Source organism: Botryllus schlosseri, chromosome 15, assembly GCF_051294905.1.
Source record: "Botryllus schlosseri isolate E-star chromosome 15, Bs_hap1, whole genome shotgun sequence".
Classification (NCBI taxonomy): domain Eukaryota; kingdom Metazoa; phylum Chordata; class Ascidiacea; order Stolidobranchia; family Styelidae; genus Botryllus; species Botryllus schlosseri.
The window spans coordinates 11509816-11532280 of record NC_137250.1 but is presented as its reverse complement, the minus strand read 5'-3'; the positions used below and the strand labels follow the sequence as shown (position 1 = coordinate 11532280).

General features: G+C 41.0%; 1 protein-coding gene across 1 annotated transcript; it reads right to left on the bottom strand.

Annotated features, from left to right (window-relative positions):
• Positions 1–1658: 1658 nt before the first annotated feature.
• LOC145457187 (homeobox protein DBX1-like) lies at positions 1659–13595 on the bottom strand. Its single transcript, XM_080335363.1, has 4 exons — positions 12841–13595; positions 12011–12124; positions 4174–4379; positions 1659–3407 (listed from the first exon to the last, which is right to left on the bottom strand). Exons 1-4 carry the CDS (start codon positions 13427–13429, stop codon positions 3060–3062), a joined length of 1257 nt encoding a protein of 418 aa, XP_080191489.1. The 5' UTR covers positions 13430–13595; the 3' UTR covers positions 1659–3059.
• Between the last annotated feature and the right edge of the window lie 8870 nt (positions 13596–22465).

Here is a 22465-nt window from a genome sequence, read left to right as displayed (position 1 = left end):
AAGTTTATTGCAAGCAGCACTTGAGCGAACTGACTGAAGAACAACCAAACAGCTCTTGACAATGTAAAGAGCAAGGACTGTACGCTTCGATGACCACTGTAGTGGCACCGCATGGTGTCGCCACAAGCTAATATTATATGGATTTTTCCATAGCGCCTACGTTTACTCTCAGCGCCCCCAATCACCCAATTCGTAGCTAGCGCCCCCAGGGGCGCTGGGACCCACTTTCGGAACCACTGGTTTTGAGCGTTTGACATCAGAGGGTCCTAACCTGCGTTCCCTGAGTCAGTCTCGGGGGTTTCCTGGATGTCAAGACACGCACTTAACTCATATACATGAAATGTGATGACACGGCCGCCTTGGCCACCATTGGTTGAAGGTATATAATCAGAGCCGATCAGTAGTCGAATTGTGACTGTTATGTAGCGTTACCATATTTTTGAAATCTGAATTTCAGACTCGCAATACCGGAGGAAAATCCTGAAAATGGTAAATTTTTTGCAGTTCGTGGTCGGTTGACTAAAAAAGGTCAACTTTCTCGCGCAGAGCCCAAAATACAGTTTCCCTTTTACATTGTCAATTGGTTGACCAACAAGAAGGTCATCCATCTCGCTCAGCGCTCAAAATACAGTTTCCCTTTCACATTATTAGTGGGTTGACTAAATAAAAAGGCCAACTTTCCGGCTCAGCTCCCGAAATAGCACTTCAGTGCTGATTTACTGTATCTCAGTCGAATTTTGCCCCGTATTTATGCAAAATTCTCAAAATAGAGGACAAAATCTCAAAAAATGGACATTTGGGCGTCCTCCGAGGACGCTTTCAAAAAAGTCAATAAAGAGGACAAATCCTCTTAAAACAGGACGTATGGTATGGTAACCCTACTGTTATGGTCATGTGGTGGTACTTCGTGTGCAGTGGCGTACGCATGGAAGGCTGGTGTTTGAAATCGAAACCCCGTCCTTCTGAAATGTCGACTAGATCTCCAATATTTATATGCTAATGTGTAACTAAGAATTTAAATAGTATCACGCGATTGCGTTTCAACCTATCATCCGTAGACACTTTCCAATGTGAATGAATGAATACTAGCCATCTAGTTTACCGGACCACAACCTGACATATCGATCTCGCCATACGACAAATGCCACCTTTTTTGTCACCTGTCCTTCTATATTATTTTTTGCTACTTTTCATTCAATGTGCATGCCTCCTTTTTTACATCGCCTAGGCCAGATGGGTGTCTGATTTCCAGGGGTACTCCAAATCGTTTCGACACGTTCCTATCTTTTATTATATTGCAGTCTTGCGGTGCAATGAAATGACAAACATTTTAGCAATAAATTGATTGAATCCTCGCATTTCTGCACTGGTTTTTCGAAAGAACAGCAGAGGTCACACTGATTTGCAAGGAATTTTCCTTATGTTTTCGTTTTGTGTGAAAAATATATATTTAAATGGTTTGTTATTTTAAGACTTGTTGATGCAATCAATAGTACTGTATTTGATATATGGTTAGAACCCGTACAATCATGCTACGAGTTTTTGCCCACGACCTATAAAGAACCTATCCACGATTGTATACTTCGAAGACAATTACCGAACATGGCAGCTTCCCCACGGAACGATAACAATCTGCGATATATAATCAGACAGCCGAGTACAAGAGAACTTGAAAATGTATATTGATAGGAATGCCATTGCAATAACGAAAGTGTTTCGTACGAAAAGCAGTCATATGTAAAACGGGCGATCGCCCAATCCCAATGAGGGAACATTAACGAATAATGAAATTCGTTCACAGCGATAGAAGCATCACGTTATTGTTAGAGGGCCAAAATATTACGCCCAAAAGATTCAAAGCAACAATACGGTTACGCCATATATTTAATATATGTTCTATTGCAGGGCTGGGCAACTTCTCGGGTCGGCGGTTCGGATCAGGGAAAATTAAGTACTTGGCGGGCCAGATTGCCGATTAAATACATTATTCGCGTATTTATCCACCAATACAAGGAATATAAATCCTGTATAAGTTTAAAGCATAGACACCACAGTAGCTGTTGAAGTCAATCAGACAGCTGTGGTCGGTCAAAGTTGTCAACAAGTTAGCTGTCTGCATGTCGTATGTAGAAACCCTTAGTAATGACTGCACGTGAACATCAGTTATGAACGCAGCCTTGTCTCGTTAATGTTTATGGTCGAAAATATATGTACACCTGAACTGGTTCGCAAACTTGGATTCATTCTGTGACGCATAAAATTTGTCAATACTTTTAGAATAGAATGTCACGTTCAGGGTAGAAACTCTCTGCGGGCCGGATTCGGCCCCCGGGCCGTATGTTACCCGTCCCTGTTCTATTGGCAATAATAGACTATTGCAATGGGTGTCGTATTTAAATCTATCTTCAAGTTTTGTACAACGAACCAGATCTTTCAGTAACGATTTCCAATACATGTACAGATTATTTCAAATGGGAGTACAAAATTAAAGTCAGAAAAGTATATCGAGTGCGTAATATAACATGGTAGATTTGCTATTTTGGTCTCATACTTTTAGCACTTTTAGAGGTTAATCGAAATTGCAGGATATCTATTCACCACTAACGCATATGGACTGATGACGATACAACTAGGCGAAATCCTCGAAAATAAATCCCGTTACCGAGATACAGGGCTATTTCACGCGGTTGTTAAGAGCATTTCACTCATGAAAGGGATATAAACTCCCTTCAAAATCCAGGTTGGAAAAGTAAGTCGGTTTGCACGAAAAACTGTTAGTAGACTGGAAGAAGTGGAATTAGTCCAATCAGGGTCATATCCACCCTAGTAAGTATAGTGCGAGAACAGGCAAAACCTATACTTGAGTGCTCTGTGAAAAAGTAGCAATTTCTCATTACTGACCACCTCCGCGGTTCCATCCGCCAATTCTCTTTTTTAATTGGCGCGCATCAAAGATACGATTACGGAGCATAATTCATGACCAATGAAATTGCCAAGTCATCGCGCTGCAGTCAAACCGAGACATGGTCGACTAATATTCCAGCATGCAGATACTAAGGTCACATCGGCGCCGTGCTGCTATCATACCGTTGACAAAACTTCACGAAACTGCTCGTGCTCGCACTCGTGTTCTCATCGCCGCTGCTGTACGGCAGTATCGTGTCGTACAAACGATCGTTATTGTCCGTTTGTCGGGGCGCGTCGTGCGAATAATCCTCAGAAACGGGCCTCGACTCGGCAGACATCTGCCACGCGCCGTCCGGGTCTCGTTTCGAGTCCGTGAGATCCGGTTTGGGATTGGTTTTGTTCGGGATTGTTGTGTTTCTGTTGCCGTCGCCTGTCGCGATGAGTTCGCGCTCTTTGGTGTTGCGCCATTTCATCCGACGGTTTTGGAACCAGATCTTGACCTTAAAAAGTGAAGGTGCGAGTGAGATCAATCGCTCGTGGATTTGATGGAAGCACCCTGAAATCCCCGGGACCTCAATGTTTCGCGTGGTCGTACGTTTACATTTAATGTTGACGTCATTGCGATAAGGAACATAGGGAACAATAGGCTATTAGCAGGACTTAGGTCACGAGATTGGTTTCGCATAGAAATGCGGCTATACACCGCCAAGTAAGACCGAGTAGAGTACCAGCTAACTTACGGATCACACACACCTATTAGTCAGTCAAGTCTCAAAATATTCTCGTCGGAAAGATGGGATATGTTTCAACCCAAAATCAATGATTTAACATAAGGACCGTTCCATAAGAACATATACAGTAGTGAGTGACTTGCTAACCATACTAACTTTACTAACCGTCATGGATGCGACCCTAGATAAACGCTGGAGAACGGTTATTCCAGCACTATGAGAAACAATCAAGCCTAAATAACATAAATAGCGATCGCAGGACAACATCAATTCAATGATGCTTGGTATAATATTTTGGTCACAAAGGGCGACTCGTAAGACTAAAATTAACATTCACTTTGGCAGAATACTTAACGTTTTGTCATGTTACATCTACAATGTAATATATTTGCTGCCGATTTGTACCAACGCTGTCAACGCTGCTTCAACTTTCACTCTCAATGGCACCTTCGTATTGGATCTCGATAGGTCAATCTCTTTACCATATTTGCAATGCAATCATCGCACGCAATTGATTCCCGCAACTGTCACTTACTTGTGAGTCTTTCAAGCCCAGTTTGCTCGCCAGCTTCTTTCGATCGGGTTTGCTGATGTATTTTTGTTGTTGAAATTTTTTCTCCAGCGACTTCCGTTGGTGGTCGGAGAAGACAGCCCTCCTGAGCATTCCCCTCCGCGGCTTTCCTCGTGATGCGATGGGAAACCATGAGTATGACGGACCGTACGCAGACGCGTGAGGCGGAACTGAAATATATAACATGTGAAAATAAGGATTGGTGTCAATGGAGAATTCTCGATGCACATTTTAAAACGATGGTAGGCAAGAATGTATAGCGATAATCCAATAAGTTAATTGTATACATAGGAAAATGTGGGGAGCTTGATTATCCCTGCTAAAGAAGGCGAAACCCACGCAGGAGACGAATGAGTTTTTGAAATATCATGACGTCACGGTGACTGTGACATATATTCATTTTTCATCCGACCATAATGTTTTCGGCTATATAAGAAAGTAGTGTTGTTGATGTCAAGAGTGTCGTGAGAGAGCACTTTTAATATAATATTTGACAGTTTATCGTTCGAAATATTTTCAGGATGAAGTATAGGAAATATTCCTAGTTTATATGAGCAATTTTGTATGTTATCTGTCACGCTTCCTGTGCAGTTTTATATGAGTTTTATAATTGCTATTGCTATCGTCAATATTATTATTGTTGTATATCCAGATGTTCCCCTTTCAAGCGAAATTTGAAAAGGTCCTACATGTATCAATGCTAATAGCCTGCTTCTATAACATTGACGGATCACGTAGTTTGTCGTATCGATTTCACCCATACCTCGTACCGACACTTGTCAATTCATTTCCATTGCTTGTCTATTCTTTGGTGAATATTTATGTATTTCTCTTTCAATGTGGATACCTCATTTAACACGTTTTTTGTTTTATTACTGGTAAGCCGATAGGTGTTCGGTCGACAACGCAAGCCCTGTCGACTCTACGATATCGTCAACCGACAATTGAAGAATTATTGCTGTGGCGTTCTGAACTAATAATATATCAAATTAACCGAAAAATCGTTTTCTGTGATTAGGTTGATACATTTAGCCTATTCATTTCTCTCGTAACTAAGTGAAATATATACAAACACTTTCCAGCAATCGGTGCTTCGATGACACTTTCCGACTTGAATATATCGCGACCCAGTCAATTAACAATGCAAATTCTTAATTTCCCTCAGCTATAGCTTCAGCTATATTTCGAACACCAGACAGATGGGCTGAGTCGAGCCGTCTATTTTGCATTTGATACAGCAGCGCGCAAAATAAAAATGGTGGCCACGCCTCATCGTCACCATACATCATCGACACGACACTTTCCGCGATAAAGTTTAATAAGTTTGATGGATGTCATCTTGTCCGGCGTATATCGGTCATAATCTCATACATAGAAACACTCTCCGTCATCCGACGACAGGGCTAAAAGGATCACTTGTTTTGATAATCCCCACATCCATTGCCACCAAAATAATCGTGTGCCGCAATGTTCGCATCGTGTTGGGCATAATCAAAAATAGATTCCGCAAATCTCAATTACTCCATGAACAAAGGGCGGCGACGACGCCATTTTGAAAGTCGCAGAAAATTCATGTGTGGTTTGTTTCGCATGAAGCCGATTGCATTCAATGAACATAAAAGAGAGGTGTAACATTGCCACATCATAGATCCCCTCGTGGACACGAGGTCACGGGAAACCACGCGTTCTATTAAATTCAAGTCCGACACTTTGAATCGATGATTGCCGACAAATTAAATGGGACATATTAGCCAATATTGAGTCAGTCATGTTTTTGTTTTTATTGCATTGCTTAGGGAAATGAATCGACTTTTATGTCTGCGATACGTCTCGTGTATGATGGAATATATAGATCGAATTACCTGTCACTAAACGTGCAGTAATCCTCTCATTACTAAATCCAATCCGCGAATGTTACTGGAATTACACGCGACATGAAACTTGAATTTACAGTTCAAAGGTGTAGGAAGTGATGCCGGCAAACTGGATGTGTTTATGGTAGGTCGCATATTTTTCTCACTGTGATAAGTTTCAAGACAAATATGGGTTGATTGGATAACCCTGCTTAGATTACTGTGAGACGCCTTCATTATGAGGCCGATGTATATAAGATGGCACAATTGAATATGGTAACCGGAATCTTTGGATCGCGCATCTAAAGGTATTCTTTATCATAAACTTGAATTTTTAAATGCACTCGCGCGGCCATTAAACATGAAACAATGTTAAGAAATAAAAATAGGAGCACTAAATTGCTATTCAGGTGTTTAGTACAGATACGAGTGTAATGCCCATTATTACGGCCCCATTTTTTAAATACACGACATAACACCTAACCAAAGCCTAGTAGTGGGCCGTGCTATAAGTCGGCAGTTACGGAATAAAAATGAAGAATATCGGCATGGTGTAAATGACCATAGTAGTCGACAAACACCATGAATACCCAGAAAACTAGACATCGATAAAACTTATAGGACTATTCACACCCTGTTCGACCTTAACTTTACCAATAACACAATTTTGATGTATTCTCAATGATGCTTTGGGTCCACATCTGAAACGAACGAAGACTGAAAACCATAGATCCGGATTTTAATCTCTGGGACAAACGTAGTGGTAGATCACATAAAATAGCGAGTGAGTTGAAGCATAAATGTCCTTGAAAAGCTTTAATTCGAAATAAAGCCACGACAAATTCAAGCTAGTGCTGTTAAGACATCGTATATTTCATTACGGCGAAATAGGATATTTTGATTACAATAAGCCAGCCAGGCGGGTATACTCTTTGAAAAAATATCGCTATCGCTTATGTTGACCATGAATCTTCCGGATACAACAAACATTCCGAAGTGACATCACAAATACACGCTTACAGACACGAAAGAGAATCAATCTACCAATTGGGAATCAATGAGAGCAAGTAAATTATTTTCTTCTTTTTGCGTATAAATGGCATTGTGCATTGCTAATATCGGTCAACATCGCATATGGCATGCCAATAAGGCGTTGAATTGAATGCCATTGCGTTTGATGGACGACAGACGTGACTGCCACCGGGAATCGAAATTCAGCGGCGCACTTTTCATCATATTAAACAAATACAATAACCGCATCCCGCCGCAACGTAATCCATTCTATATGGCGCTACCGGATTCAAAACGCAATATGTCGGCCCCGCGCGAAATTCCAAGTCAGGAAAATTTGCGGCCAAGCCGAATCGCTGAAATAACATTTTATGACTTCTTAATGAGTTATTTGACCAAGGCACCGTCTTATTTACCTAATATTCCGCGTTACAATGAGCTTTACGACAAATCCTCGCCGTCGCTTTGATCTCGTGGATCTACTTTCAAAACACGAATCCATGGAACGAGATTCGACTTGGGGGCCGATTCGTTTGAAACGGCGTTTTACTCAGCAAATTTATTCCTCAAATAAAATCAGTTAGGTAAGAATAGTATTGATTGGAAAGTTCTATCGATTCGTAAAAATTACTAGCCGATAGGCCCAAGCAAACACTTTTTCTCGATACCAGATCGGTCGAAATTTCATCTGAGTTTCGAAAGTATTGGCTACATTAATTCGCGATGATGTTGACTACTCGCAATCGTAACAAGACTAATCTCAAAATCTCCAGACGTACATCCACGCAGACTTGAACAGCTGGGGTTGCGAAATGAAGGTAGTCCACTTCGAATCTAATTCGTGAAATGTTTCCATGTACTAATTTTAATTCTAATTCAATTTCTGGTTTTCCTGAAAATGTCAGGAGCGTGCGAAACGAGCTAATCTTAATGTGCATATACGTATGAGACTGGACTTTGAATTGAAACAAACTTTATTTTGGTTGTATTTAGTTTGCGAATTCAGTTATTCTAATTCTAATATAATTTGGCAATTTTGAAAATTTTTGAGTTGTCCAGCTCTGCTTCCATGTGCCACTCTTAACTATGTGCGTTACATCTTGAATATAAAATATAAAAAAATTGATGAATGGAAGAATGAATGAACTGGGATAGCAAACTTGAACATCGAGCCATAAAGTATTCAGAAAATGCTGACAAGGTGAGTGCCCGAAACCCCTTGCTGCTTGACCCCAATTTCAAAACATCGGGGGCGGAGATCATAAAGTTGTATTATCGATAAAGTCGAATATCGTGTTCATCAGGATTTAACAACCCCATGATTGAGGAAACCGGTTGATCGCAGCGCATGAAGTTAGTTTTAATCTCAGGATTTAACAAACCGAAATAAACTATAGATAATAGTTAGCATTGCTACGTGCAAATATTTCCGATAATGACCGTGACAATCGTGTCCTGGGTAATGGCTTCACCAAATAAGCAGACAATCAACGAACTATACCACCATTGCAGAGCGATATATCTATCAATATTCTATAATACGTTTATTCGCTGTTCATTACTGCTTACGCACGACTTTCATTTCGCAATGATGGCAATTCTACCTACTATAGTCGCAGTATCGTTATCAGCAACCTGGCGTTTCATTCAACAAATTGACAACTGACAGTCAAAACCCCGTTTTCACATATATAACATCGCTTAATTGAAAACTCGAGACACCTCGGGTAATCATTCGCGTAACCTTATCCAACTTTATGCGTCGCGATTAGCAGTTTTTAATCACACGATTAGCATTCTTCCGGATCAGCTAACTTTATGATCTCCGCCTAAAATGCGTCCCGACTAACAGTTTTTAATCACATGATTAGCATTCTCCCGGATCAGCTTGACTTATGATCTCCGCCCCGGGACCGGCTTCTATCTCTGCATGAGCAATGAGCATCACTCGTACTTGGTGGACGCTGACGCCATCCCAAAGCCTTGAAGAACATTTATCGAACTGATTACAATATGCGCCCGATGATTGAATTTAACGAAAAAGAAAAAGTATATTAAAAGATATGTTTTGAGCTTGGAGCTTTTGGGTTGGGATTTCGGGATCAAATTTGAAATCCCGGAATTGTCTCCTTAATCCAACTATTTTTGGGTATTAGGAAAAATATATACAAGCTACACAAACCACGTTTATTCATTGTAATAATGGCGCGAAACATGAGATCATCGGGACTCGGGAGTATCATAGTTAAGACCATGTCTGATTCGGCTATGAATATATCCAAGAGCTGAAAATGTACGTTCAGCCTCAACAGATGTTGGCGTAATACTTCTCAATGCTGCATATAAAGTATTCGGGTTTTCTGGATTTTTTGCATGCTTCAGATTGACGCATATCCTCAAAATTCGCCATCCTGAGCTAAATTTCAATTTCTCCTTCGACAAAAGCTATAGGGCAGAATTAGCAGAAAACGGGGTTGGAATCTCGGTATGTTTTGAGAAATAAACTAGATGTGCCAACTTGTGAATTTCACAAAGTCCCTGTGGCAACTCGCCAGCAAGCCGTATCAACTGAAAGATTTCGACAACGATTTGCCTACAATCCTGTTAAATTTGACTAATTGGATACTTGTTGGTCCCTTGGGAGTTTTGAGAGAAGTGATGACCTCTCTCTTGAGTGCCAGCTAGGAATAAGTCTTTGATGATATTTATGACTTCCAACAAGACTCTTTTGAGGTACGTATCACAGCAGGTTTCTATGTTATTACAGATATCCGTGCCAGTGCGATCATTATCACGCTAATGTGTAGTGTTCAAGACAATCGACTGATATTGTAAACGCTATTTTTAACCCTTTGCGACCGGCGGTCTAGTATACTAGACCGCGACTGTTTAACACAGAGGAGTCTATATTTAATCCAAGATAGCTAGACCTGTATTGGTCATAAACGATTGCAATCGGTTGGTATGTATAGCTCTTATAAATACGCATACATCAGACCATGTATAACCTAATGTTGCAATGTATATCCTGCTTGAAATGCAGATTGAACACGCAAAAAGGTTTCCCGCAAAATTGAATTTGTAATGATGTTCGCGTGAGTGACCGCCTGAAATATAAACCATTGTATCTTCCGTTCTAGACTTCATATAACCGATTACAGTTATCTTCTATGACTTGTTGTTGGTCATACTATTCTATGAAAGTCCTTATATCGAAGATTAGCACGTAGAAGATGTTTCAAAATTGACGTGAAAGAAGCATACCTTATTACGTGAAAATCATGGCTGCGTAAGATGACCTGACTCGTTGCGGTTTCAAACAGATGTACAATTGCTTCAGGCAATAGCAAATTATACATATAGTTAGCCATTATCCTGGCATATCCATATCATGGAGCTTAGTTTTGTATAAGAAAGCCGACACCAGCCCTAACACCGCACAAATAAGCGTGCGAGTTAGGCTATTTTTGTACCCGAGCCTGTGATAACAACATCATATAGAGGCAGTTATATATCTGTTTTAGATGGCACACGAAGTTACTGTTGGCTTGTATGACTACTGTTGATCATACATGGAGCATTAGCCGTGTAGAATACAGTTCAAATTGATGCGAAATAAAGCAATGTATCACGTGAAATTACTTCCCGAGCGTATATGGGCACTGGGCAGTGTCGAATAAGGCAATTTATGTGTATACTTACGGATTCCTTGCAGCTGCAAGTTACATATAACAAGCAACTGGGGTTGATAACACTTCAATAGCATGGAGATGTAGGCCTATACTAACGGCAACATTGCCAAGGCAGTTCCTATGTTCTGCACAACTGGACGCGCGTTGCCTTCAACGAGAATACGAGATTACGTAATCGATTACTCATCGGCGGCGGCCGCGTGATTGTGCTCATCATCACTACCTTTCCAAGATCGTAGCGCTGGGCTATGAAGCGCTATGGTAGCATGTAATGTCTCGTTGGAACGTAGAGATTCATGCGGAAGGCAATCAGGTGGTCATATACTAAGAGAGGGCCTAGGTATGACGTCAGGAGATATAGAAGAACAAAATTGTAATTTATTTTCAAGAAATCGCGAACATTTTCTCGCACAACGCTATTCCCTCTGGCGTCTGAGCCGTGAGAGTATCTCAGACCGCTAGGCGGCTACTTCAGGTTGACGGCAATATATTGGGCGTCGATTTGAGCCATATGGATGACATTTTATCGTTTACTATGTGGATGCAGTAAAATTTTGGTCAGTAGGCCGGCCGGTTACAAAGGGTTAAAACAAAGTAAGAGATATTTCCATCAGCTTTTGAAGGTGTTTTCCAGAAATCCAGGATTAAACCCGTGTTCTGGGTTGCAAAATCGACCGGATTTCCCGGGGTCCAGCCTTTATGGGTTCGACTCCCACAGAAGTCGACTTTAGAAGACTAGGATGAAAGTGGGCCGTGTTAAGAGGTCGACAGCTCAGGAATCACAATGACGAATATCGACTAGTTGTAAAATGACCAAAGTAGTCGAATCACCATGAATACTTGAACAATAACAACAACGTACTATAACTATGCAGGTATTCATCTATAACATAGAAGATTGTAATGTGAATATATGATCAGCGCCACACGCTGCTTTTTCATTGTTACCTGACTCAAAAGTCTTGAAACCCCCAATTTGTTTCGGGACGCCTTCACGCATACGGCTATATACGCCTAGCAACGAAACAGTAGCCGGTATTGCTAACTTGAACTTCGACAGCGTGACAAACCGCATTTGGTGGATACAAAGCCGGATTACGGTTCACCAGTAAGGGGCCACGGTTGCTCTACGCCCCGTACCGGATATATCGACTTTGACACGTTTGAGTACATCGACAGACTACAAATCCACCTAAAAAGGTAATTATCGACGAACCGCGAAAGGAAAACAAACGGGCCACTTACTCATGTAGACGTTCGTTTGAAATGGCAACGTGAAATTATGAAACAGGTCCCGGGGTTCCATTTTTCTTGCTGCGTGTAAAGGAGGGCGCATATTTGTTGGGATTGATAAGTTTTCTGTCGGAATAAAGATATAGAATTGATAGTGATGACGTAAAAGAGGTGAATTCTTAATTAGACCGAGTGTGTACGCTCTCTAGTTCGGGTGTTCGATGAGAAACCTTCCATAATAGTCACTTGGTGAGGTGTACAGCGCGGTAATGCGACCGATTGTGGAGACTTTCTTCAAATTATCGATCGTTAAAAGCGTGACTCATATTATGAGGCGTCATTAGCACTCAATGTTATCCAAAACAAAACTGTGAAATTAAAGTAACGTGAGTAAATTGCCCGTGCAATATGCGACAGCGTCGCCATGTTATAGCGAGACATTGATGAAATACCTGAAGCCGAACACTATTCGGTGGCTTAACCTAACATGACTATTGAGTCAAATTAGCCTTGAAATGTACTGGCAAGTAACAAAAGCATGCGAATGGCGTACATATTATTCGTATCTCAACCGTTACGGATTGGATAAATGTTTACTTGAACGTGATAGTCAGACTTATACAACGTTGCTACTTATACTCCGTATTAGTGCTATGTTGTGGAACTCCCATTTGCGTCAGAGTTGTCACGTTCGATCGGAACGGATAATTTACCTTGCTGAATAGCTTAGGCCACACTTGTCATAATTTTCTTGTGTTTGGTGACAGGTAGCACCCGTTCCCCATTCACAAAAGGTGTCGTGTCAATACCGTTATGTTTTTACTGAAAGCTTAAACACCAACCTCTGTGATCGCAGGAAGTAGCCGTCTCCGTCGTCTTTGATAAAATCGCCCGGACCCCGAACTTCAGATAAGGTTCGGATTTGTCCGTTCTCTCGTCGTCAGAGGACGGAGTTGATAATCTTGACGGGGGTGTCTGTGTGGAACAGGGTCTGAAACCCCGAGGTGGTTCATTCGCGTCATGGAATGCTCCTTGACTAGCAGTCTCACAGGATGGCACGGGGCTAGAAGATGAATCCTCATTTTCTGGTACATCATATTCTCTCCTGCATTCTCTATCAACGGTTTCGTTATCATGAAATGCCGGCAGTCGATCAGGACTTTGCCTCCGTAACGACATTACTTCCGAGGCGGTGTATGATTCGGTGCTGCGCATTCTATCGTAAATTGCCTTGAACGTCCAAGGTCCACGTCCTTCCGCAGACCCGATTGCCCCGCGCCATAGATTTCGAGGCCACATAAAGTTTCTTTCTGGTGGAAAAGGCGCGGCATAGGGGAAATCTAACGGAGACATCATATATGAATTGCACATCAAATGATGGTTATATAAACCTTGCGATACGTAAACGGCCCTAGTCGGAGAGGGCTCCATGATTATCGAGTTCGGATGTATATATTGTCAGGGTTAATTCGTTTGAGCTATAACCTGAAGACATAAGCACAGTTTATCATATATCAAACATAAATGCAATAGCTTTATTCAACAAGTTCAACTTAATCAGCTCTAATCTGTCGTGATAACGTGATCAGCCTCTAGTCGTCGACTGGAGGCATCAACAACATGCGTAGACTGACCCACTGCCGAGACCCTCTCCTATTAAATGGCGCTTGAGAGAGTTCGCTGGTTTTGTTTACGCAGAGCAAAATAAAATGGCGCATCATTCTCTCCTTCGGCAATATCGTTTCGAGCTGTTTAAATTTCCCAATAATACACAACATTAGATTGTGAACGCGTTGGAGGCATTATAGAAGTCACGAGTCCAAAGATGTGGAAATTTCAAGTATCTGCGTATCAGGACAGTGAACACAAATACTAAATTGCGCAGTGTACTTTCAGTCAAAGGCGAATGACGCTATTACCATTATCCGCTAGAAGTGGGAGAGGAATTCGTAGGACCTCCTATGCTTTGGAGATGGTTCGTACTCATGGGTCATTTATTATGACTACATCAATTTGAGAGACGTTTTCGCAGTGGTCGGGAACCTTTTTCGTCCGAAGAGCCATATTGACCCTATATTTTCCATTTGAACTCCCAAAGAGCCATACATGTCAGTCAACTATTACGTCACAATGGGAAAATCGTAGCGCAAATTCGAAAGTACTACATGGGATTCGTCGTTTGTACCGTATTTTCTCTGTAAAAACTCGTACTAATCATGCTATTTGCCTTTATTTGAGTAAGGAGTATTCAAAACTTGAGTTACATAGATCTTTTGCAAGTTATATATTTTTAATTGTATTGCACTGAGGGGCATATCATAGTTTTCGAAGCTTAAGACAATTACCTTTTAGATTTCCAACAGATGTAAACAACAGTAAAGTATTTATCTACTTTTTAGACAGTTTTACCCACCTGTCTACGCTAGATTTTGAACATTTTTACTGCCAAAATCACGCCTATTTATTGTTCGAAAATAAAGTGTAAATGGAGAGGTAAGGCATAGGTGAGGCACAACCGGGCGATGCCTTATCTGTGATAGCGCAATTCATCGCAAATATCATATAATTTATTAACTGATATTAATCGAATGTAATTGTCGCACTGATTCCGATTCGACTTTGATTTCATTGATTTGTTTTGGGGTATTCATGGTGTTTGTCGACTACTATGGTCATTTACACCAGACCGATATTCTTCTTATTTTCCGTAACTGCCGACTTATAGCACGTCCCACCTCTAGGCCTTTGTAAGACACCGCTGACGCGGATGAGGTGGCGAGGAGGAGCCTAGGTAAACCTCCAACACTTAGGTATCGGAATTCGGAAGTCGACCTCGGTCGGACTCGAATCCGCACCCATTGGTGTTGCAGCCGCGGATTATACCGCTGCGCTATCTCGCCACTTCCGATTCGACTTCTTGCGCCACGATGTTGGGTCACACGCCTACATTTTAACAGCGACTACAAAGCTACGTTATCAATCAAGAAAGTGGATAGCTATGGCGTTGTTTGTAATTTGAATTTGTAATTGTGCAATCCAAGATTTCGTGGTGGGTACATCAAATTCGGGAGTGATATTGGTCGCTGGCGCGACAGCAACTTAAATTTGAGGATTTTGGAAAGGGGGTCCGAGCCCCTAACCTCGAATATGCCACTGTAATAAACTCTCACAGACATGTTTATACTGCCACAAGAATAAGTATACTGGTCGTGCTGAAGATTTAGTAACAAGTTGCTGCAATATAGATAAATTAAGCACAAAAATACAGATTTCGCAAAGAGCCATATCTTATGCCCAAAAGATATGGCTCGCGAGCCATAGGTTCCCGACCACTGATAGGCTTGCCTTTTTGACGCAATAATTTACCGGACCACGACCTGACATATCGATCTCGCCTTCCGTCACATGCCACCACAGTTTGTCGATTGTCTCTTTGTATTGTCTTCTTTTACTATTCATTCAGTGTGCAATGTGCATGCCTCTTTTTTACATCGCCTAGGCCCCGGCGGGTGTCTGATTTCAAAGACTACTCCAAGTCGTTTCGACACCTATACCTATCTTTTCATTGTATCGCAGTCTTGTGGTGTTTTGAATTGATGAAAATTATTATTAAACTGAACTGAAAACTGACACTGAGAGCGAAGTTTAATCGGTGCATGATCTATAAATACGACTAGATGATTTTGGTAATGATGCTAGCCTTTTTAAACATTTTTTTGCGTCTTACATCGCAATTTGACTTTTTTAAACGTGGTAGTGTAGGGCATCACTTCTATCATTGCAAAAACGATTGGAAATACATTGTACCGCGGAAAGTGTAGATACATATACTATACTGTGACCGAAACCTATATATACTGTTCGTCCTACGAAAATCCTTCTGCTGACCCTAAAAGGTTTTTGAGTATTGGAGACAATGACATTGTGAGAAGTCGATAGTTATTTACGCTTTTACAAATTACATCACTATGCTACACCGTTCAAGTGCAAAATTGGTCAGCTTCACGTAGCTTATGATTCTCATGACAACGGATAACAAAATACAGATGGTGGTATTAGAAATTGAACTGTTTTCGAGCCTTCTTCACGATATTACCCACTGAATTTCAGTATAATCAAGCGAAAGTAATTATCGTAAATGACCCATCCATGCGTGCTGTCGATTCCTTGAAAAATGGCTATATAGTTCCGCCTCGTGCAAGATTTTTCCGTAACGGCGTGCTATATACTTGACAAGGAAAAGGGTTATAAACGTAGTTATGAATAGAGCATACATATATATCGCTAGAATGGAGCAATAAGAATACTTTAATCACGTACCGATGTTTACAGACTGTGCCAGCTGTCGACATAACTCGGAATTAGTTTTGTTTAATCGCACAGGCCAGCTCCTTACTCATTCGGTAGCCTTAAAGTATTCAATCCGCAGCCTCCTCATCTGTAAATATAGAGCTTCAATCGACTAAAAAACCGTGATTTACCTACTAGCTGTCGTGTGGGGCGTAGTCTATTACACAGGTGAGCTAATAATATTACAATAGTTCACTGGTCTTTTTCATGATGACGAAATAAGTGACGAGCAGAGAAGAGAAGTGTAACATGAACCGGAAGGTGGTCCAGATGATGATACAATGAGCATCTTTGACGCCTGCCCGCTATTTTTCACCACATTGTCGGAAAATTTTTCTGAATGCAATCTGACGACGTGAAGGCACTTTCTGCGCAGTTCACAACCTGGTCATGTTTTAGAATAAATGTGCTGACGGTACGCGCACATTGTGCCATCCGTCACCCAAACTTTCGTCTCGGAACAGCTCATAGTTTTATGTTGTTATATGTGCCTAATATACGATATCTATCAGAGTACAAAACCTTCATTCTATCGGCCGCAATTTTGTGCCCGGAGGTAAAACTTCGAATGTGTAATCAGCTGGTCACTGGCGAGAAAGCGCGACAATGAATGGGTGTATGAGCGGCTTGTGTTTGTCAATCGCTTCGATTGGATTTGATTTAGATTATATGATCGAATTTACTTTTGTTCATATAAACCTTTCGGGTGGTTAATTGCCTAGCAAGATTTACTTTTACTTCGACAACCTCACCACCTAAACATCAGAGACTTTAATCATTTGCTTGTAACGCCTAAATATGTTTCCGGTGATCGAATTCAGCTGTGGAGGTTATCAAATACTTACTCATTAGGAGCACTCATCGATAGCAAATTGGGATTGCCTATGCATAGAAATTCTTTCGACTTCTATAGATGGTGACTATATCTTTACGGAATAAAAGATCGTGAGTTTAACTAGTGATTAAAATATACTCATAAAATATTCCAATCCACGCCAGATCGAAAGCCTGACTGAATGTGAAATTTGTCATACTTTGCTATTTTACTCCTTAATTTTTGACCTACTCGCAAATGGAATAAAATAATTCAGTACATGGTGCCTGTCGTCTGTCGCAACAAAGGCCCTCTACACCACAGCTCTTGGCAAATAAAAACTGATACACTTTTTATTGACTTGATTATACACGCGGAGTCTATATGTGAAATGGGTATTATTATTTATTTTCGTTGCTTGTTAATATCTCTGCAATAACTTTTAAAATAGAAATTCTATGGTATTATGATTTTATGCAATTCTGTAAATTAATGTAAATAAAGGCGGTATAATTTTCGTTTCTTGATATTGCTAAAGAAAGTTGAGGGTAAATTATTTACGTTTATAATCTTATCACGTGAAATGACGTAGGCATGACGTAACCGACTTCATCATGTTTTCTATCATTGAATATAATTCAAAGAATATATATTATGGCTCTGGTGTCCGCGGAATAATGCATCGTAGCCTATAAAAACTTCGGATGAATCGTCGATCAGGAAGTAACTATCGACAAAGAAGACACCTCTGTGACCTCTTCGTGGCCAGAATAACGCACCTTTCGCTGACATATGGATTATATTTGCACGAAGCGAAGTAGAATATATGTTATTCCACAAAAGATCACTCCCACCCAATTTCCAAATTCGGCAATTATTTGATTATATTCAATGACGTGATGTGATTCAGACAGATTGTATGGGGCGATATTAGGATTATTACAGCGATCGCTCAAATGGCCAATGAATGGCCGTTTCCTCAAATAAATTTTCTCCTCCGCTATTCACACAGAGGAATAATCCGAGCGACGTGATTCCAACGCAATTATTTCCTTTTGATGAAGATGAAAGCCACCGAAAAACAGATGTTGAGTTAACATGACCATTCTCTCTGCGTATGGATTCACTCCCAAAATTATGCTGCACTTTTGAGTGAATTTCCCGCTGCCATCAAAGGGACACGCGTGTGACGCACAAGCCAAGTCCTTGAAAATGACACTGTCCAAATCGACAACACCATGTACCAGCGCAATAATGTTGCATCAGAACAGCCCATTGTTTATGATCTTGAATGTCCCGATTGAAGTTGAAAACAAATAAAACACTCGGTTAAAGGGATCTTCAATTACGCTCAAGTTGTGTGCACAGCGCTAAACTAAGATTATTGTGCTACTGTTGCTAATCTTGCATGCCGAAACATGGAGTGCGAGGCTGCTTAAATGGTATGTTTTGACGCTGCCCAGAGGGAGTCACGGAGTAAGTTTGTTCAGGTGGAGTCGCACATTATCTTTTTCGACGTCAATGCGCGCGCAGGTTGTGATAAAGTTATCAAGGTGATAAGTACACACTCGTGAATGGCAGGCGCATGTATAGGTGATGCGTATTTCAAAAGATATGGTACACATCGCCAAGGGATAAAAAGTGATGTCTGTCAGCGGATCATATTTGAGAGTTCTCCATCAAACTTCCGAGCACAATATATTTAATATCTGCCCTTGTATCCACATCATTTTCAATTCAAATATATGCATCCATGATCGATCGATTGTGTTGAAAAGTGGATTACACGATTTCGGTCGTTTTGCGATTTCGGACATAATAATACCGTTTCCGTGACCTTTTCCTCTGGCACACCAAGCCGTTAATAATCTCGATGCGAACGAAAATATCTGCTTTGAATCACACTTGAGAAAGTGAGAGAAACCCCATATTACCTGACCAATTTCAGGTCCCAGACCACTGTAGAGCGAGAATGTCGTCGACTCTTTATGCGCAGTGTTTTCTTGCCCATGTCTATCGATAACAACGAGGAAAACTACAATATTTGTATCAATTTTCTGGAGACATTTTCTGTAAATCCATTTAGGTGTATAATCTCTTCAATTGTTTCAAAAGCCTCTGAAAACAAAACGAACTTTGAGCCCCTCCGGCGTTGAATGGTGTTTTTTTTTTATTTCAGGAAAAGGGACGGCTCACTTCAGCGACTTTCAGCGTTATTCGCATGTGTCATGAACACAACGTCGACACTTCTGGTGTTTTGAATTCTTGCCTATATGTTGTATTACCGATCATTCGGACAAGTTTCGTGACACTATTAAATCTCTGTGTTATTATCATTATCAATAATGTATTGTATTGAATATTTACATATGTTTGAATTTCAAGCGGTGGTTAATTGGGAATTTACCACTAGGAATATTAACAGAACGGGCTTATGCCCTCTCATTATCAAGGAAAAATTATGATGAATCCCGTGAAATGACAAATTGATTTTAATATTGTAATTCCTCATTCATGATTAAGCGCTATACGATCGTGAAATTATACCCAGGAAACTAACTAAATGTTACAAGCATTTATTTTTGCTTGAGTTAAAATTGAAATGACGATACAATTTTAGGTTTTCGCCACTCATTACTATCCAGCCAACGAGCTGATATTGACAGCTATATATTTAATCGGGAATTTTTCCACATAGTCCCTGAATTTTCCAAGTCCGCGTGTCACCTTTGTAATTCGATTTCCGAGTTTTGTAAATAACAGAAAATATCGTAATTACAAACAGTCCACACCAAAATGAATGTAATTACGTCACTCTCCCTTGGCACACTTAGCAGCCGCAATAGCAGACTTCAATCATTTCTTAAAGGACACGATATCCATTATTGTACAATAATATTCAGATTAAGGAGATTGAGCATTCGAAGATTACATACTTTCGCCTATTGTCATGAACGGTATCATGTCCGCATCAGAGGCCAGCACACGTTAACGCTTTGTTACAAATCCGCCCTTGGCTAAACAGTCCATTATTCCAAGTGATTGTCACGGACAGGATACAATTTGTCGTTTCATTTCAATAGACAACGGTCCCGTGGGGATAAAAGCCTCTACATTCAGTCGAAAAGAGCAGCTAATCGGAATGAGTAGTAACTACAAAGGGAGCCGAACTAAAGTCGCGTTGTTCTGTGTATTTAGGCAATAAAATAAATGTCAGTTGATAGAAATCAAAAGCACATCTGCGCTAGATCAGAATACTCTTGGATATGGGTGATTCACATCCAGAAGCGGCCCATCAGAACCACTGGGGTCCAAGGTAACAAAGATTGGTCTAACATATAGACCGTGTTGGTGATTTAGTTGGAAATTAAAGTTTCATTCAAGTCCACACTTACGGAATAAAATGTGCTAGGTACGAATTCTGTCTATTCCGTATCGTACTACTTCCGGCGCTGTCATATATTGTATCGTCATACAGCTGATGTTGTATTATTTACTGGAAATCTTGGTTGGTTGTTTGTTTTGAGGTAGGCTACTATGGTCAATGGTCATTTACACCAGGACACTTGTCTTCATTTTTATTTCGTAGCTGCCGACTTGCAGCACGGCCACTTCTGTAGGCTTTTTTTTTATAAGACACCGCTTACACGGATGAGATGGCGAGGAGGAGCCTAGATAAACCTCCAACACTTAAGTATAGGCTTACCATACGTCCCGTTTTAGGCGGGATAGTCCCGCTTTTTAACGTCTTGTCCCGGCGTCCCGACCGGTCAGCCAAACGTCCCGCTTTTTAAGGCCGTAAGGAACTGCTGAACTGTCCGGAATTTTGAAGACTTGACGTAGGCTCATAACTTTTTCGTAAATCAGCATAAAAACAATATTTTTGGGGGAATATTTATGCTGATGCATGGTATTTTTCTTCGCGCTGCGCGCGATTGACCATCACATATATTGATTTTACTATAGAGACTACCACCATCGCAAAAACTGCAATAACAACCTTCATTTACTGGACAAGCCTAATTGTAATCGAAATTATAGGAGAACGGTATATTCCTAGACATCGTTAAGGCCGTTTAAATGCTTTATTCAAAGATAATAGTGGTTCCAAACGGGGGATGGGGGGGGGGGGTGTTCGTTTGCCTTTATTCTGGGATTGCGAATATGATGAACGTAATCAACTTCCAAAATAGCCCGTGAGTAAGTCTGGCCAAAGGTGCTGACTTCTTTTAGTAATCAGCTCGTCAAATTTTGATCTGGACCACGGAACATTTTCAAATTGGAGATGGAGTCGCGAATATAAAAGGTTGGGAACCACTGGATGTTTTTTTTATAGAGCTCTGTGGTGCGCGCCGGCAAGTTGCCTAGAATACCCTATGGTGTGGGCTCAAAATACGTTGGTTATTTGGGCAGGAGGGGGCTGAAACGTGTGCTTTCGGTGCCGGTTACACAACACACACCCATATACTCCTGAACCGGATCGTGACCACCTCTGGTCTACGAGCAAAGCTTTGTTAGTGTGACGTCATAACCCATTTTGAAATCCACTAGTGGGCGCTAGAGAGTGTCCCGAATTTGGGTTTCTGAAATATGGTAGCCCTACTTAAGTAGGAACTCTGGAGCCGATCTGTCTCGGACACGAACCCGCAACCCATAGGTGTTGCAGCTGTGGATTATGCCACTACGCCGTCACGCCACTAATCTTGTTGTGTAGACTAAAAAAGAAAAGAAAAAAGATCACCCTCATCGCTTACATTCATCTCCCCAATGACCCGCTAGTACGTCCGCATTACCTATTTCACGTCATTTATGCCGATTTCCAGTTAACTCTTTACATTATCCTAGCTGTAAAGGATGACGAATTGCCAAAAATGAGGACATTTAGGCGTCCTCGGAAGACAAATCCTCCAAAAGTAGGACGTATGGTAACCCTAACCCTAAAATATACAGTTTTCAATAGATGAGAATTAGACTACCACAATACCATGTTTAAAATCACGTGCCAACGATACATTACTAAAGAGCAGTGCCTAGATGTGATTCGTCAGAACCGAAATTGCGATGTATGCGTATTGAATGCGATCGAGCACATGACCTGTGGTGTTGGGGGCGGGTTAGTCCTGATTTCCAAAAGCGGTGCTTGTTCTGCTGAATGTTGAGGTCAGTGCCTATGGTGTCGACCAGACATGGGGTGATTACTTCACGAATGTAATCGATTGCGATTACGATTACTTGTGAATCCCGCGATTACGATTACGATTACGATTACAGCCAAATCAGGAAGTAGTCGATTACAATTACGA

Excerpts from the sequence above, each read along its gene's own strand:
- LOC145457187 (XM_080335363.1), bottom strand. The coding sequence starts at position 13,429 with ATGGAGCCCTCTCCGACTAGGGCCGTTTACGTATCGCAAGGTTTATAT. Across the intron at positions 12,125-12,840 it reads TACTTCCTGCGATCACAGAG|AAAACTTATCAATCCCAACA; the intron begins GTTGGTGTTTAA and ends TTATTCCGACAG. Across the intron at positions 3,408-4,173 it reads TGGGCTTGAAAGACTCACAA|GTCAAGATCTGGTTCCAAAA; the intron begins GTAAGTGACAGT and ends TCACTTTTTAAG.